Raw genomic sequence first — 17,970 nt, 5'->3', positions numbered from 1 at the left:
GCTGCAAGTAAATTAACTTAATAATGTCAGTCCATAGAGTTTGCTAATATTGGCCACTACACACTGCAGTGAATACATGCTGGCAGAAGATTAAGTCCTGAGGGGTAGAAACAAAGACAAGTGTTATACGTGCTATTCCTTATATTTTACAGACATTGACTTATTTAAGAGATTTAATTAAAAAGTGTGAGTGATTCCCACAAGATTAGAAAAACAAGTGAATGTTAACTTAAGAATAGCTCTTTGATCAGGATATTCAGAAACAGGCATCTCACATATACCATAATTTGATGGTGAACACTAATGTGGGAAGCCTCACATTCTGTTCCACTCTGTTCACAGCCAACAAGGCTTCTTAAAGTAAAGATTTCTTACTAAATCTGTCCCGAGGTGGTCTCAGAGAAACAGCACACCAGAAGCCTGCAGGTAGAACAGGGGGTAGGCTTAAAATGGCTACATTTAACCCTCCTGAGACAGCTGTAATTGCAGCTTGCTACCTGCCTGGCATTCATCTAGACGGTGAATATTGCGATAGCACCTACAAAGTGTCACGATCATCCATTTAAGAGCAAACTGCTGTTGTGCAATGATGTTCCCTGTGCAGCACATACGTCTGCTGTCTGCTCTGCCTGTTGTTTTGGATGAAACGAAAACGGATTTCACTTTCAGCCGAGGAACAAAACTCGCACTAGTGTGGGAGTTATGGATGATGTACAACAAATTAGGGTAGCTCTGCGCTTCATTTGATTAACGCAGAAACAAACACAACACTTGCTTCTTTTTCTTCTATATAATCCTTCACTTCAAATAAAGAAGTTGTATGCGCAAATAACATGAAGAAGAGAGGAGTTTTCATATCAAATGCATACCACCAGATATGGGCAACTGCCTATTTTTAAAAGTGGAAAGCTATATCATAGACGCTGCAAATAAAGCTGTTTACTTTGAAGTGAGGCTCAGCTCGCATACAGCAGCATCTTATTGATGCATGGCTGTTCTCCTTTGCAGCCTGTGGATGACTCATTCTTCCAGCTGAACGCCAGTATACACAGCTGATGGCAATGTTTGCATCTCGGAGCACATCAAACAAAGAAAATCAGACGCTTCAGCGTTACGCTAAATGCCTCACTTGAGCATCCAAATGCATTTTACTTTTAAAATCTTTGCATGCAGAAATATAGCAAGAGATTCACTTTTCACCCCGATTCTTGAAAAAATGCTGATTTAAAATTAGACAAAACAACTAAACTACCAGCATGGAGAAGCATGAATAGATAAACAAGAGGTAAAACTGTAAATCCATTTAGCCAAATGTACACTAAATAAAAAAGCACTCAGTCTCTGCAAACAAAAAGGGAAGTGGTGATTTATTGCTGTTATAATTTTTGCAATTTTTAGTCTTTCATTTGGTTTAGATTTAGTAGGTTTAGCCTTTAACAACATTGTTTACCAAAAAAAGCCATCTGTAAAACACAGTTTAGGCTGTCATGGTTTGGGGTTGCAGCCAGTGGTGTAGAGGATGTTGTCAAAATTGATGTAAATATGAGCGCAGAGAAGTATCATAAGATTTTGATTTACTATGTGATACACCTGGAAAGTATCTCATTGGCAACAGCTTCATTTTTTTAGCATAAAAATGATCCCAAACACAATGTCAGTGTAGTAAAAGCATATCTGGATAGAAAAACACACATATCGCATGGAAAGGTCTTACCAGAACCCAGACAACATTCAAAGAAGAGCTTTAAATGTCCTTGAAGATACCTGGAGAACTATTTCTGAAGACTACTTAAAGAAATGACAAGAAAGCTGCCTAAATAAGTTTAGACTGTGCTGAAAAATAGACGATCATACCAAATATGGACATTAAGATTGGCAGAATTATACAAACTGCTTTTGTCTTATATGCTGAATTTCCATATACATTTATGTTTTAACAGAATTTTTTTAAAAATTAAAGGTGGCTCAAGACTTTTGCACAGTGCTATATATACACAATTTCAAATACAGGATCCTTTCATCCTTACTTCACTTAACCTTTCGTTTTCATGTGAGTGTGGGACACTTCCACGTGATTATAATTGTCTTAGAAAGAACTTGTAAAAGAAAAAAAAAGGATGGATTGTAACTGCTCTTTATTACAGCCCAAATACAAATGTCCTGATTTATGGACATAACTTGCCTTTTCATGAATAATAAGACATTATTGAATCAGCAAATAAACTTGACAGCAAGATGACCTGACATGTGACTGAAATCAAAACATCGATTAAGGTACAAGACTGCTTAACCAACTGCAAGCTGGTTAACAGATTACTAATCCAGTTTCATCCTTAAAAACACAAAATTGCTGAGTGAAAACATGACTCGGACTCAACTTTTACTTATGACAAAATGATAAAAACATCCAAATTTGAAAAATATACTGATACATTTGGATGGGAAAAAAGAGACGATACTGTCAGTTTGGCACTGATCAACACTCCACTCCGTGCTGACACTGGAGCCAATCTAAATAACTTAAAATGTTTAGTGACAAATAAACCCCCGAAAGGCGATGCGCAACAGTCCCACCTTAAACTAACAGAGGCACAGCGAAGGTCAGACTAAAACTCGGGACTTAAAAGTGAACTTCAGTAAAAGCCAACACATTCCTTGAGTTCGGATAACTCCCAGATAACACAACAGTTGAAGGTTTTCGTGGTTTCCTAACATGTAAACCCAGAAAATGTCATTTAAACCGAGCTGTGATTGTGCAGCGTTTGTGGGTCTTTATTATACAGCAGCAGGTCCAGCAAACACACTCCCCCAGTGCTCGTCCATCAGTCTTTATACTCCGTGTACTTCTTGGCCGACCCCTGCACTTTGCTGGCGGGGTATTTCAGACGGTTTAGAGCCATTTTACGGAGCACCGCTTGTGGGAGGTCCACGCGACACTTCTCGGCCAGCTCCACGAGGTAGATCAACACGTCGCTGAGCTCGTGCGCCAGCTGCTCCCGCTCGGTCTCGGTCCAGTCCGGCAGGCCCTCGGCTACCTCTCCCTTCCACTGGAAGAGCTCTGCCACCTCGCCCACCTCCCCGACCATGGCCAGCAGAAGGTTGCGGGGCTGGTGAAACTGGTTCCAGTCTCGCTCGTCCGTAAAATCGGCCTGCATGCGCCTAATATCCTCGATGGAGGGCTCGGAGCTGAAGGTGAACCTCTGCGGCCGCTTCGACTGCGGCGACGCCTCTGCACAATCTCCGTTTACCGCAGCTGTGTGCGCCTCTTCATTGACCCCACACGCGTCTTTTCCGTTTGTTGCCATCATTTTCTGTGTGTTTAATCAAACTCCGAGGCTTGTAAACAACCCGCCTCTCTCCTATCCAGTGAAGAAGTCCCGCCAGTTCTCAAACCGGAAATGATGCCTCTTTACTCGGAAGCTGGAAAATACACAATGCTGGGGTTTGTAGTTTTAAACCTCAGCTAGCGGCGTAGGCCTATATACTAACTGCTACTTAAAAAAACTACAATTCCCGTGTTTGTCAGAGCAGCGACACCAACATGGCTGCCTCCTGTGTTGCAGCAAGTGAGCTGCTCAATAATATAAAACAAATATCAGCCTTGCGTCCAAAGGCTTCGTACGCAGTTAGGGCCGTGAGCACCACAAGCCCACAGTGCCACGCTCAACTCCCGCAGAGGGCACGAAGGTAAGAAAGGGTGCTGGGTTATTGTGTGTGCGTGTGTTTATCGTCTCTGACCTGCAGGTTAACCTGCATGTTGCCTTGGTGTTGAGCTATAATAATAATACCTCTTTAGGGTCTTCTTATTAACAGCAGCCGGGTGAGAAAAGTCATTAACGGCAGCCTCCACTTGTCAGCCTGGTGAAAAACACTGCAGACAAAAGAACATTACTGCGTATGCGACATGATTCGCGATTTCATCAACAAAATACGCCCTGAACATTATGCATTCATGTGGTCGAACAGCTTAATATACGTTTATTAGTCTTTTAAACGGCATTTGGAGTATACGCTTTATCTTGTGGCTCGGTTAAAAACAGTTAGCAGAGGATGGTTTCGATCCATCGACCTCTGGGTTATGGGCCCAGCACGCTTCCGCTGCGCCACTCTGCTGTGGAGTTATGAAGGTGATACAAATCTAGTGGCTGAGCTAACGGTGCAAAGATTTTCTTAGGGCTTGACCTAAGATAGATGAGGAATAATAATGGATGAAAATCAGTAGAAGCAAGATAGAACGTGTGCATGGAAGAGAGGTACAGCAGGTGCAACAGTAAAGCTGCAGGAAGCAGAGGTAAAGAAGTTGGGGTCAACCAAAGCAAAGGACAGCGCTCAAAAGAGGTGAAGAAAAAAGTGCAGGCAGGGTGGAGCAGCGGAGATTAGTGTCAAGAAGGGATTTATGACACAAGGATAGCAGCAAGATGGTAGTGGGATGTATGATGTATGGTTTGAAGATGGTGTCATTGACAAAAAGACAGGAAGCTGAGCTGGAGGTGTTTAGATTTCCTTTGTGAGTAACCAGAACGGACTGTATTAGAAATAAGTTCATCAGAGTGACAGTTCAAGTTTTACCATTTTGGAGACAAAGTTTCAGAGTCAAGGCCAAGGTGGTTTAGATGTGTACAGAGTGGCCAAGATAGTGGATACAATGGACAAAGGATGTTAAAGATGGAGCTGCCAGGCACGGCAACAGAGAAGATTCATGGAGGTAGAGGAGGACATGCTGAGGGTTGTTGTGAATTTGTTAAAAAGTTTGTTAAAAAAACTACCATCATAGTTTCAGTTTAGGTATGGTTATGTACCAGATTTTTACTACTTCCTGGATACTCAACCGGTTGCCTTGGAGCAAAAAAAAAAAAGTCATGTTACTTTTATTCTACTTAAGTAGTTCAGTTTCATGTGGCTTTATGCTTCTAGCCCAATTTAAAATTAGTTATTTTTCTTTTTACTCTGTTTTATGTGAAAGCTATAGAGCAGCTAAGGAAAAAACACACATTGTGTGTCTATATTAGATAAAGGATGTTGAATATGGAGCTGTCAGGCAGGAGGAAAAAGAGGGAGACTACAGAGAAAATTCATGGGTGTAATGAAGGAGGACATTTAGAGACCTGCTGATACCAGGGGGTGCCTTTTGCTAAGCATAGGCGATGTTGTCTTTATCAGTTTTATTTAGCTTTTCAAAGGGTTAAGGCAACAGTACAGACAGCAGTCTCTGTGCTTTTGTCCATAGAGTCACTCGAAGAGACAAGTTATCCATCTGCCATGGTAACAGGATGCCGTTAGAACACTGTAATAACAGATGACGTCAACATGTGGTGCAATGTGAAAGATTACACGGAGACAGAATAAGACAATATGGAGCCTTTCATTCAGGATGCCCACCAAGCCTCTTACATCTGTGGCAGAAATCATGTTACTGTCGTGCAGTGTATCATACAACAAATGCAGTCTGTGTCTGAATAACAGGATGCCACGAGTTAAACAGATTAATGCAGACAGACATTTTAAGCTTTTCATCTCTGAAGAGTGCTTTAGGATTGCGTGCATGTTTCAGCTGAGAGAAACTACACAATATCAGTCCACTATGTACCAGTCATACTCCTTTAGGATATTAAATCAAGGCTACAACATAATGCAATTTAAATAACTACTGTATTATTATAGGGTCTTTACTTTAGTATAAGCACCTTAAGGCAATTGTGGTTGTGGTTTGGCACTACATAAGCAAAACTGAATTGAATTGAACATCAAAGTGCCACCTGAGTAGAACATCTGTTGCAGACACTAAGCTTTCCTACTAGTTTTTCTCAGTGGTCACAGATATAACTGTGGCTGCAATTCTTTTTGCTTGTATCTAGATACAAGCAAAAAGCGGCTATTTTTTTTATTTATTTTTTTTACTTCTCATCCATAAATAATCTGCTCTTTCACGTGATTCAGTTTATTTTGAAAAGTCTCAACAGGATCTTGAGCTTTATTGTGAAAGGTTTATGTGGAACATAAACAAGCGGACACGCGAAGGTGTTACCGTCGTTGTTGCTAACCACAAGGCATAAAAACAGGCGCTTGTCCGTCCATAGTGTGGTTATATTACATATAAGAAAGAGAGAACTTTAAGAAATTAATATAGCCACTACAGTGACCATCAGAACGATGAAAAAATATTGCCGTAAACAGTTTAATTTGCGACACCACCAAACAAACGATAGCGTAAAATGAAACGATAGATGTTTTTATATCGTCATCCGATATATATCGTTATATCGAACAGCTCTAAAGAAGATTATTATTTACTCTCTCTGTTAGGATTATATTTCATTTAGATGATTGATAAAAAAAATAAATCCTCAGTGCCTGAAAGTGAGCTTAACTTTCATATTGTCAGGACACCACGACACTACCAAGAAACTGTAAGTGGGACCAGAAGTGGAAACACTAACTTTTCAAAAGCAAAGCCAGAAACTGAACAGCTGTTTTGACTCGTGCTGTGCCTTTCATTCATCTTTGAGTCTGTTATGGCGTTTTTCAAGTTTTTATTAATGAACTGAGAAAGTGTAGTTTCATAAAGTTGTGTCATTTGCAGCCTACCTGCATTTGTTCCTGTGGGCCACATAGTAGGTCAGAATAAAGTTTTTAGGGCTTAAGTTAAGTTATAGTCTCCAAGCCCAGCCTCTGGCTTATTTGACAACAGCTGTAAATGAAACAAAACACAGGTTTCTGCATACATTATTGAATGCAGAATTTATTAAAGCAGAATATGAACTGACAGAATAAGGCCTTTCAAGGTGAAAGGTCTTAGTGTCTGAACGTAGTTTCAGAGCCATATGGGAAGATGTCCTTGCAAACTCTTTGGAAAAGGACATAACGTCTTCTTTTTCTTCTTCTTCTACTTCTTTTGTGCTTTTGCTTCCTTTGTGAGAAAACAGTGTACATCAAAAGCACTGCCAATTATAAAGTGTAATTGTAGGCATCTAAACACACTTCAAACCCATAACCCGCACGAAATTTGCTCATTTCCTTAACACCTCAAAGCCAGATTGTATTTTCCTTTGCCATAGTACACAAATACAGCCCACCTGTGTAGTTGAATTTTCTTTCATGTTTTTTGTTTCTGTACCGCGTTGTCTCAGTGCTCCCCAGCAGCTGGTCGGCGTGGTGGGTTTGGAAATTCATGCTCAGATTAACTCCAGTACCAAGCTGTTCTCTGGCGCTCCGGTTCGCTTCTCGGCTCCTCCGAATTCCCTGGTGTCATTCTTCGATGCATCCTTACCTGGCACATTACCTGTAAGTTATGCTTCATGTGATTAGAATAAACGTAACCTGTCATTCTTAGATCATCTGTCCCCATAATGTCCCCGTGTTTCCCCAGGTCCTGAACAAGCGCTGCGTCGAAGCAGCGGTGATGACAGGACTGGCTCTTAACTGCGCCGTAAATAGGAAGTCGCTTTTTGACAGGAAACACTACTTTTACGCTGACCTCCCTGTAAGTTCTCGTTTTCCTGTCCTCGGTTGTCACTTTCTGTGCAGCATCTATGGATCGGTGGGAAGGAGAGTGATAGCACAGGAGACAGGGGTTATCTAAGAGACAGGACTCATTATCATCCTCCACGCTGCTTCCTTGCTTTGACTTTTATGCAAGCTGTGCTCGTCTGCTTCCCGCCTTTCCATCACAACTGTTCCGGTGAACTCTCCCAGCCGTGAGCTCTAATTTAAATGGTGAGCAAGTCTTGCGGAAGAAGCAAAAAGGCAGTGTTTTCCTCACATACACAGAAAAATAACACTGAAAATGACCAGTGCTTTTAACTTTCCAGCTCATTTCCTTCAGTTCACTTCAATTTTTTTATTATCCATAGGTCATTGCCTCCTCCATGCTGTTAAGTTTGTGCTTGCTGTCTTTTATTTACTTAATTTCAGTCATTATCAGAATTGGAAAAACCAAACATAAAGTAACTGGATGGAACTGCACAGATTCACAACTTATCATATTAACTGTGAGCTAATATTATAAATTGTAAATTAAATAGTGAAAGTAAAATAGTTGGGTGAGCAGAGGCTGAATGATCTCCAGTCATTAACCAATAATGGGCTCTATTTGGATATTGGCTGCCGGCCATTTTCTTAAAGTGGATGTTTGTGTTTTGTAATGTTGGCTATCGCACTCTTAATTGAAACTATCCATATGGTTACTGTTGAATGCCCCCTTTTAAAGCAGCAGAACGGATCCAGCCAAACCAAAACTTGTAGCAGTGTAAAGTTCGAGTGTGTGCTAAACTCATAGAGTGTAAAGAAAAAAAATGGACAAAGCCATTGTGATGTCAGCCATAGGTTTCTGAAGCTCTGCTTGGAGATTTTGTTAGCATCATATCATGTTGCTGGTTTGAAGCCCATATTCGAAGGAGAGAGTAGAGTGCTAAGCATCTCACAAACAGAACCACAGATACCTGCTAAGCATAATACAAAAGTTACTAGATTTTGACCCACCAAAACTGGTGGTCAGAAAATTGCATTTAAAACATGCCAGTAGAGATCAACACCACAAATGCAGCCAAGAGATGCAATTTAGTAACCAGGACTTTCAAAGGTGTTGCCAAACAGCATCCCGCTGCAAAGCAAACACACTCCTAATTTAGCTTTTAAGACCCCAAGATGCTTAAACTCCCTTGACTTGGTGCAGTAATTGCTCCATGACCTGGAATACGCACTCAGACTTGGATGTGCTAATTCTCATCTCATCTGCACTTTTTAAATCACTGGGGATTGGCTTTAAAAAAGAAAAGAAAAATGCACCAAATGGGAAAAGAAGAAAACAAAAGTGACAAGGCCTTTGTGACTGCAGGCTCTAATGTTGTAGTTGGCTGCTGAATGTCTATATGCTGTGGTGTGTATCAACATGCAAATTCATGCATAAATAGAAAAACAGAAAAAAAAAAACTTTTTATCTTGAAGTGAGAGAAGAAAAACTAATAAGTGAATGTTGAATTAAACATATTATTTAAAATAAATTTTAAAAAAAACCAGGACATGTAAGAGAGAACATGAAAGAAGGGAAGGAGGATTGCTAAACGTCCCCAGCAGGCATGGCCCCCACAGGAGTAGGTCACAGGGGGCCAGGGCATGCAGTATTTAAATATCTAACGGCAGGATGTATAAGCTGAATAGTAGCAATACTGGAAGAGATACCCCAACCTCCCAAAAACCCTCTTTAACGGTGATATTTCCATTAAACTGTCTTGCCCAAGTCATATTCACTTTGCTTTCTGTAATGGAGTGCTTGCATGGAAAGGTTTCTCAACCCTTCAGTAGCCCTGGGGTAATTTTACTGCCATTATAAATGACATTTTAAGGCTTGGGTGGAACAGACAAAATGTCATGGGAGCTCTACAGTGACTTAGCCAACAGAGACCTCCTGCTAATAAATCTAGAAATTTCTCAAAAGAAAGGTGTAAGAGAGTTTTACTTTTCAAGTTTGTTTGCAAAGTGTAGCCAGCCCTGGTAAGACATTTTGCTAACAGAGCTTTGGGCAAAGTAATGAAGAGGGTAATTATGGACTAAATAAAAGTTTCATTTTCTTTGGAGTGTACCATATTTCAATGAAACTGCTCAAAGAAGTTCATTATGGAGAGTACTTTCTTGAAGTAGCAAGCAAAAAACAAAAAACTTTAGCTGGTGGTTTTATTTATTTACTTTCTCATCTAACTTGACTTTATTGTGAGCAGATGTGACTGCATAAGCATGATGAAGAACATCCATTATATGCAGATCTTTACAGATTGACGTTCTCCCGTTTAATTTTAGGGGAATTACTGATTTTGTGGCAGCAGTGCACATTTTCACTGTTGTAAATGATACATTGTCTCCTCTCAAAATTCATCAATCTTCCAGCAAAATCCCCTCCAGAAGCGCGGGGATTATTGTTGGGCTCCTCTCGCTTCCTTGCATGTTTGTAGAACTTTACATCATCTCCTTTGGATTCATCCTCAACACACACGGCAGGATTAAGATTATTATTTTTCTTTTGAGAACTCGTGCCAGTAGGTTTTATCCCAAAGCCTTATTGATGTTTTAAATACCTAGTGTAGTCTGCTTTATAATCACTTGGTTTCCATTACTCTCACAGCTGCTTAAAGAGGGTGGTCTGTCTCAGTGAAGCAGCTTGATAATCTCAGAGTCAGACTGGCTTTAATTATGCAGATGATGGAATATTCTTCACATTCGACCAAAAGTTTGAGTGCAGTCTGTGCTCGTAAAAACCAAACGTGGAACAGGATCGAGGGAGAAATTATCCCGCCCTTGAAAAATACATTTGTAAATTGCATTGTACATTATTGATATGTTCCAGTAGAAATCCCTGATTGCATTTTGTAAAACACCACAGTTGCTCATTAAATGATTAATGCCGCTGTCCGAGCAGCATTCCTTCATTGAATTGAAATGGCAGGCAAGGCACATATATAAAGTTTTTAACAGCCCTTTAATAACATGCCTCAGCAGCTCCACGCTCATCTAAATAATTACAATTTCCTTGAGATATTAAGTTTCCAAATAAACAGACATGGCCTGGCCATTGAAGCTTTGACTTGTGTTTAATGAGAGAAATGAAATGTCTTTGTGACCTCGGCGGAGTAGCCGAGGAAAAACATCGGTGTGCAGGGGCGAGGAATTAGACGACCGACTGAGTCTTGTTTGTTTAGACTTTGGAATGAGTCAGAAAGTGACTCAGGGGCTCACAATGTGGAAAAGAGTTGAAAGTGTGTGTGCGCGCGTTTGATCCTGCTTGAAACGGCGTGTGAGCAGACATGCATCTGTACGAGTCTCAGGAAGCGCTCATTAGGGCTCCGTGTTCTGTCACAGAGTAATTGCGAAAGCTTAATGTGGGTACAAGGAGGCTGTTAACAGCAAACATGGCTCATCCAAAAAGCAGCTGATTTATTATGCAGGAAATGTAAATGGTCTCCACTTATTCAGATGCTCCCTAATGTCAGTAGTTGGTTGCACTTTCACCTGCAGAAATTGTCATTTTCAATGACCAGAGACAAAACTCGTGAAAGGATTAAGTGGGAAAGGGGGGGATTTCTGATGAGCTGCAACGGTAGTCACAAAATCTTGCAGATTTACAGATCAAATCCACCAAGAGGAGCAGAAGTTGAAAAAGAACATCCCCAGGAATCTTGTGTTGTTTTCTTCCTGTTTCTTTTAAAAGGAGGAGTTGTGGAGGTGATTGATTGTGTCGATCAGGCGCATTGTACAAAAAGCCGGTGACTAACAGCCCCCCCAATCTCTTCTCCCACGTCCTCAGTCTCCTTAGCATAAGTGTGATTAATGTTTAGGTCTTGTGATGTGGTTGCCGTGGTAACGTCGAAATTAATACTCGGGGCAGCAGGTTCTTGTAGGAATAGAGGAGCTCATGAAATATTGTGCTTTTGTGAGCAGAAACCTTGAGTGAAATGCCAGCTCCTCCTGCATTATGACAGCCAAGCCGATCGCCGTGTCTAACTGACGCTCCCCGCCAGACCTTTACACGCAGCCATGACGCTGCAAAAACTCTACTGCAAGACTTCACGAAACAGTCTTTCTTCTATAATTAAAATGATGTATTGGTTAAACAAAGTGAAGGATCATTTCTTCATTCAGTTAAAGAGGAGATGAGATTCCTATTTTAAACACATATACACTCACTGACAATTTATTAGGTATGCCTTGCTAGTACTGGATTGGACCCTTTTTTGCCTTTAGAGCTGCTTTAATTCTTCATGGCACCAGTTCAACAAGGTGCCGGAAACATTCCTCAGAGATATGTGGGCCATATTGGCATTTAACAAACCAGTCTTCAACCAACCAGCTATCCAGCACTCATATATTTCACTATACTTTAATTCACATAGCAGCTAACATAATAATTATAGGACATGTCTTTTAATCACGTAGTAAGTTGGGGCATGTTTTCAGGTTCTATTTTTTTATTGAATTTTTTTGTATTGTATTTTCTTGTTTTAGGCTGGATACCAGATCACTCAACAACGTTTGCCAATCGCAGTAGATGGCGTGCTTACTTACAGCCTCCTTGGAGGGAAAAAGAGGAACCAGGTGATGAGAAAAAATGTGACCATCAAACAGATTCAGCTGGAACAGGACAGCGGCAAGAGTCTCCACGATGACGTCCGCAGCCAGACACTCATAGACCTCAACAGAGCAGGTAGCAATACAGAGGAAGAGTCTGCTCAATGGAAAAAAATCAATGATAAATCAGTCCTGCTCATGTCTTGTACATCCAATAGTGGCAGCTTATTCCTGTGATTCTCCTGATGCCATTTAAAAGCCGTCACTGAGCTAAACCGGTCTTTGCTTGATTTATTTTTTTATCAAGAACTTCAGCTAAAAAATGGACACCGGCAAATACTGTATTTACTGCGTATTTACTACTCATTGATTAGCTGTTTACTCTGCCACTGAACTGGTATTTAAAAGTCACTGGAAGAAAAACCTCAGAGTTATAATGTGTCAGAGGCCTGAGGGCTGCCAGCGTGTAGCAGCAGGTGTTTTCCTAAACCATCTTTTGATTAAGAAATTAAACTATTTTTAAGAAGATGTTTTTATGATTGACAGACAGCAGCAGCAGCTGGAAAAGTCATAGAATTCCAGTGATAATGTTTTGATTTTTAAAAACTAATATTAGGTTAATCAACAAAGCAAGGGTTTATCACTGAGCTTCAGACCCTTGAGATGTGAAACGTTGCTGTCTTCAGGTGTAGGTCTGATGGAGCTGGTGATGGAGCCAGACATGAGCTGTGGAGAGGAGGCTGCTGCAGCTGTCAGAGAGCTACAGCTCATCCTGCAAGCTCTAGGCACCTGTCAAGGCAACATGTCTGGTATGGAAATCACTCTCTGTCTCTCTCCTTCTCTCGTGCTTCCAAGCTGCCACACTTCTAAACCTAAACTTAACTCTCTCCGCGTGCATCTATTTACCTCTTTTTGCTCAGAGGGGCAGCTGAGAGTGGATGCCAATGTCTCGGTGCACAGACCTGGAGAGCCACTGGGCGTCAGGACAGAGGTGAAGAACATCAACAGCATTCGATACCTTGCCAGAGCTATAGGTAAGCACCGATAAAAAGTTTGAGACTCAGTAGGAAGGATAGCAGAAAGCGCCTCAGGCATTTATTCATTTATTTTTTGAATTTACTTTATCTGAAAGGGTCTTAACTGCACGCATGATTGCTCACACATTTTAGTCCTTTTTTAGTTGACATTTAAACAGGTCATGTTCAGATGAAATGGTGTTTCAGAGTTTTGCGTTTTGTGGTAGCTGCATCTACCAGCTTGTGGTAATATTGTCCAGGTCAAGATGTCTTGTGCCTACGATATGTTGAGCTGATTTTGACACACGCTGTAGTGCAGCTATTCTATTGTAATACTTCACAGTTGGTTACTATGCTCTCCACAGTGCTGCTGTACTTTGATTATGGCTCTTGTATTAAAAGCGGAGGTAAAATGAACAAGCTGTCAGTGTTTTCTTCTTCAGATTGCGTGAACGGCTTTTTAGGACAGTTATTAAGTTGTTGAACTATTGACATGACATATGTAGCAGATGTTCTATAGATTGGCTTTATTAGCCAAAAATCCAAAACTTGGAAGCTGACACTCAAATTTTTACACTTACATTTCCTTTACAACCAATCAATCAATCAATCAATCAATCAAGTAAAATCACTTCTATTTTTACATCCCTGTGTCACAAATATTAAACATTTGCTGAATGTTCCCTTGATCATAATAAAATAGCGTGGGTGCAAACTTCACCCATGCTTGGTGGAGGAATACAATCTAGACAGTTTTTCATTTGCCAAAGATGAATAAGAGAATTAAGAGGCAGGATCCAAGAACTTTGTACAGATAGTTTTGGAGGTACAGAGATTTTTAGGAGAGAGAACAATGCACTTTTTATTCAGACTGATTAACACAGTGCTGGAGAACGAGAGGATGCTTGAGGAATGAGGAAGAAGCACACTGATACCAATTTTCAAGAACAAGGGTGATGTGCAGAGCTTTAGTCACCAAAAAGGGATAACTTGATGAGCCATACCATGAAGTTATAGGAAAGAGTTATTGAAGGAAGGCTAAGAAGTGAGGTGACGATCAGTGAGCAGCAGTATGGCTTCATGCACAGAAAGGGCTCTACAGATGATATGTTTGCTTTGAGCAGGTTTATGGAGAAGGATGGAGAAGGTCAGAAGGAGTTGCACTGAGGTCTTTGTGGACCTAGAGAAAGCATATGATAGGATGCCAAGAGAGGAGCTGTGGAAGTGCATGAGGAACTCAGGAATGGCAGAAAACTGAGGGTGGTACAGGACATTTATGAGTACAGAGTGGTGAGGTGTGCAGTAGGAGTGACTGATGGGTTCAAGATTGAGGTAAGTCTACTCTGAGCCCCTTCTTGTTTGCAGTGTTGATGGACAGGTTGGCAGATGAGATCAGGCAGGAGACTCTGTGGACTATGATGTTTGCAGACAACATTGCAGGTGGAAGAGAGGCTGGAGAGGTGAAGGTGTGCTCTGGGGAGCAGAGCAATGAAAGTCAGTAGAAGCAAAAGAGAATACATCTGCGTGTGAGTGAGAAGGGGGCAGAGGTAACACAAAGCTGCAAGGAGTAAAGGTAGAAGAGTTTAAATATGTTGGGTCAACCATCCAAAACAAAGGACGGTACACAAGAGAGGTGATTTTTGGACCCAAGGATAGCAGCAAGAGTGAAAGGCAAAGTTTATGAAATGGCAGTGAGAGGGAGATGGTGGCACTGACAAAAAGATAAGAGGCCGAGCTGGAGATGGCAGAGTTGAAGATGTTTATTTGTCATTAGGAGTGACCAGAGCTGCCGGGATTAGAAATGAGTACATCAGGTTGATCAGTCTGGAGACAAGGTTAGAGAGGCAAGGTTGAGAAAGTGGATATAATGGATAGGGGATGTTGAAGACAGAGCTGCCAGGCAAGAGGGAAAGACGAAGACCACAGAGAAGATTCATTGAGGTCATGAAGGATGACATGCATAGGGTTGGTGTGTCAGAGGAAGCTGCCAGAAAGAGAGTGAGATGGAGGCAGATGGTTCCCTCTGCTGACCCCTAAATGGAGCAGCTGAAAGAAGCAAAGTTGGGATAAAAAGTTTTAACTTTTGTCATTTTTAATCTGACTAGCAGCTCTATGAAAACATAATTGTCATGCTGCATTTATTAATTAAATCCATGAACTAAATACTTGTACCAGATTATTACTTGGTTGAACCCCTAACTTCCCGAAGTCTCCAATCAGCCTGGTTACCTTGGAAGGAATAAATCTCGTTACTTTGACTCCAATATTTCCCTTTCATGCGGCTTTATACATTCCTCTTTTTCATTTGATAGCTATAGAAAAGCAAAGAAAAAGCATGCGTAGTGTGACATAACCATCATATTTTTACTATGTCAGTGCCTAGAAATAGACCCAGTTTAGTAAAAGCAAAATTGCTGGATTCATGAAGAGGCATTAAGACAGGAAGTATAGTTGAAACTGACAGTAACTTGTGAAGCGTATGTTTTTTGGACTGACAGCTATTCACAAACAATTAGCTGCGTGATAGCAGCATGTGATGATTAACTGACTTCTTGCAGCTGTTCATAGATTTTGTGTCAGCTATAACTTTGCTGATTTTTAACTGAGCTTCACTTCAAACAAGCTAGTAGTCTCAGAAAATTTCAGTACTTGAGATGCAGGTTTTGGAAGTGCGTTTTGGCATATAGCAGCACTGTGCTTCAGTTATTTATCAATTAAGTTGTTTCACATTTACTCTGCGGCTGAACTGATATTTAAAAGTCACAGGGAAAACAAAAGGCTGTTTATCAGAGTTATAATGTGGCAGCACTCAGAGAGTCAACGATCACCGGCGTATAACAGCAGGTGTTTGGCATTTAGCACCAAATTATATTTGCGGTTCTGTATTTGTGTTCATGTTCTCCTTGATATTCATCAGACTATGAGATCCAGAGACAGATTGATGTCCTGCAGAGAGGAGGGACGGTGCAAAACGAGACCCGGGCGTATGATTCCAAATCAGGGTAAGAGGATGAAAAAGCAGCGTCTTCATGCCAAGATGTAACTGCTACAGCACCCTGTGACTGGGATCTCTGCCTGCTTCATTAGTCGTGAGCTTTGCTGAGGACAAACCATCATGGTAATGATGATGAATAGCGCCATTTGGATGCTGCCGTCGTTCTGTGTTATCTGTGAGCTATGTGCTACTCACAAGCTTATGAGCTCACAGAATAAGGCAGCTGAGGCCTTGATCATCCTCTGGTACCTCCCTCCCATGAGGTCTTGTATATCCGAGGTACATGGTGAAGCATGCTAAACAGTGTGGGGTGATGACCTGTGGGTCTTTCTTCTCATTCCTGTGAAAGTGGTCACAGATCTGATGCCACTAGTTTGAAGAAAAGCAGGCTCACTGAAAGGGATCCCCACACATATGTTCATTCTTTGTTTTGAGTATTTTCATGTTTGTTTGATCTTCTCATCAAGAGAAACAAACATATTGGGCTATCATTTCTGATACTGCCACCTTGTCTTGTAGGGAGACTCTACCTATGAGGGACAAAGAGGGTCTTCAGGATTACAGGTGAGTGTAAGTTCATATTGTAAGTGTTTATAAATTCAGAGAAAGATCCTCTTACTGGGGTCTGGAGATTGACAGGTAGCTAAACAGACCTCACCTAAAGTGTGAACAGACGAAGAATGTGTTGTAGTTTAGGTAGGGGAATGATTGACAGGTTCTAGGCTGATGGAGTCGAATGATCAGGTGGCCAAGTGACGGCACAAGACGACCTTTTTTTCCCCAAACTTACCCGTACTGCTGATAAAACATTGTTCCCTGTTTTCACTCACCCCTCCTGCCTTTTTCAGGTTTATGCCAGAGCCCAACCTGCCCCCTCTGATTCTGTATGAGGATGATGCATCACTGCCCACTGGCATTGATGCGTGCCAGGTGGTAGTGGTGCAGAAGATAAAGGAAGGGCTGCCAGAGCTACCAAGTGTCAAAAGAGACAGGCTGGTGCAAACGTACGGCATCCTACCTGAGCACAGCTTCACTCTGGTGGTGAGTTTCTGAGTGGGAGAAACTGGGTGAAACCAGCCAGTGGGAGGAAGGGTAGTTCTTTCCTTTAAAAGCCGGTTGATCAGGTCTTACTTGTGTAGCTTGCTGGACTTTAACAGGATGTAGTTGTATACTGATGAGCTCTGCTTGTTTGATTCTAATTAGATTATATGTTTGTGAAGGAATCACTTTTTTATGTCAATGTAGAATGAAGATGGGTTGGTGGACTACTTTGAGGCTGTGTTAAAGGCAACCAAGAAGGAGCCAAGGAAGGTGATTGGCTGGGTAACAAATGAGCTGCTGGGTCACCTCAAACAGCAAGACATGAGTGTGTGCCAAAGGTGAGACACAGACACATAAACATGCTCCAAGTTCCAGGATGAGCATTTATCTAACCGCCAGGTAAAGACTTGGGGTCTCATGGGTGGCATGGTGGTGCAGTGGTTAGCACTGTTGCCTCACAGTAGCAAAGTCCCTTTTTTGAACCTCCTAGTTGGCTGTTTGGGATTTCCACATTCTTCCTGTGACTGAATGAGTGAACCAGTTCTTTTTGTTCCACCTTTTCATTAGACCCTGAAGCACCCAGTCTGTTTCAGACTGAAAACTACTAAATAAAAGAAATAAACTGGATTTTGAGTGTCAGGAAACTCATGTAAAGAAAAAATAAGAATATTCTGAATGTTTGCAGTGCATTGAGATCAAAGAAATTGATTCTTTGTTACAAATAAATTCCACTAGACATCTTTGTGGGGACCCGAAATTGGAACGTTACTATATTTGTGGGGACCAGCAGTCACTTAGGAGGACAAAAGTGCCTGTCCTCACGAGTTTGAAGGCATTATTCAGACTCAAAATGTGGTTTTAGTG

At 41.3% G+C, this 17,970-nt stretch overlaps 2 protein-coding genes and 1 non-coding gene across 3 annotated transcripts in view; 1 reads left to right on the top strand and 2 right to left on the bottom strand.

Annotated features, from left to right (window-relative positions):
• Positions 1-2,118: 2,118 nt before the first annotated feature.
• On the bottom strand, positions 2,119-3,383 carry dctpp1 (dCTP pyrophosphatase 1). Its single transcript, XM_005726980.2, has one exon. It carries the CDS (start codon positions 3,306-3,308, stop codon positions 2,823-2,825), a length of 486 nt encoding a protein of 161 aa, XP_005727037.1. The 5' UTR covers positions 3,309-3,383; the 3' UTR covers positions 2,119-2,822.
• A 110-nt stretch (positions 3,384-3,493) lies between these two features.
• gatb (glutamyl-tRNA(Gln) amidotransferase, subunit B) overlaps positions 3,494-17,970 on the top strand; it is a 27,004-nt gene continuing 12,527 nt past the window's right edge. Inside the window, exons 1-10 of the mRNA XM_005726979.1 lie at positions 3,494-3,687; positions 7,128-7,281; positions 7,367-7,480; positions 11,992-12,190; positions 12,741-12,863; positions 12,975-13,088; positions 15,988-16,072; positions 16,585-16,629; positions 16,914-17,106; positions 17,311-17,444. Of these exons, the coding sequence (XP_005727036.1) occupies positions 3,542-3,687; positions 7,128-7,281; positions 7,367-7,480; positions 11,992-12,190; positions 12,741-12,863; positions 12,975-13,088; positions 15,988-16,072; positions 16,585-16,629; positions 16,914-17,106; positions 17,311-17,444 (1,307 nt within the window). The 5' untranslated portion in view covers positions 3,494-3,541. The remainder of the gene's footprint in view (positions 3,688-7,127; positions 7,282-7,366; positions 7,481-11,991; positions 12,191-12,740; positions 12,864-12,974; positions 13,089-15,987; positions 16,073-16,584; positions 16,630-16,913; positions 17,107-17,310; positions 17,445-17,970) is intronic.
• On the bottom strand, positions 4,042-4,113 carry trnam-cau (transfer RNA methionine (anticodon CAU)). Its single transcript has one exon. It is a non-coding gene; the product is annotated as a tRNA-Met (tRNA).

The sequence above is a fragment of the Pundamilia nyererei genome, unplaced genomic scaffold, assembly GCF_000239375.1.
Source record: "Pundamilia nyererei isolate P.nyererei 1_Seehausen unplaced genomic scaffold, PunNye1.0 scaffold00022, whole genome shotgun sequence".
Lineage (NCBI taxonomy): Eukaryota > Metazoa > Chordata > Actinopteri > Cichliformes > Cichlidae > Pundamilia > Pundamilia nyererei.
This window is presented reverse-complemented; position numbering and strand designations above follow the sequence as displayed.

Coding starts and splice junctions, on each gene's coding strand:
- dctpp1 (XM_005726980.2), bottom strand. CDS start 3,308: ATGATGGCAACAAACGGAAAAGACGCGTGTGGGGTCAATGAAGAGGCG.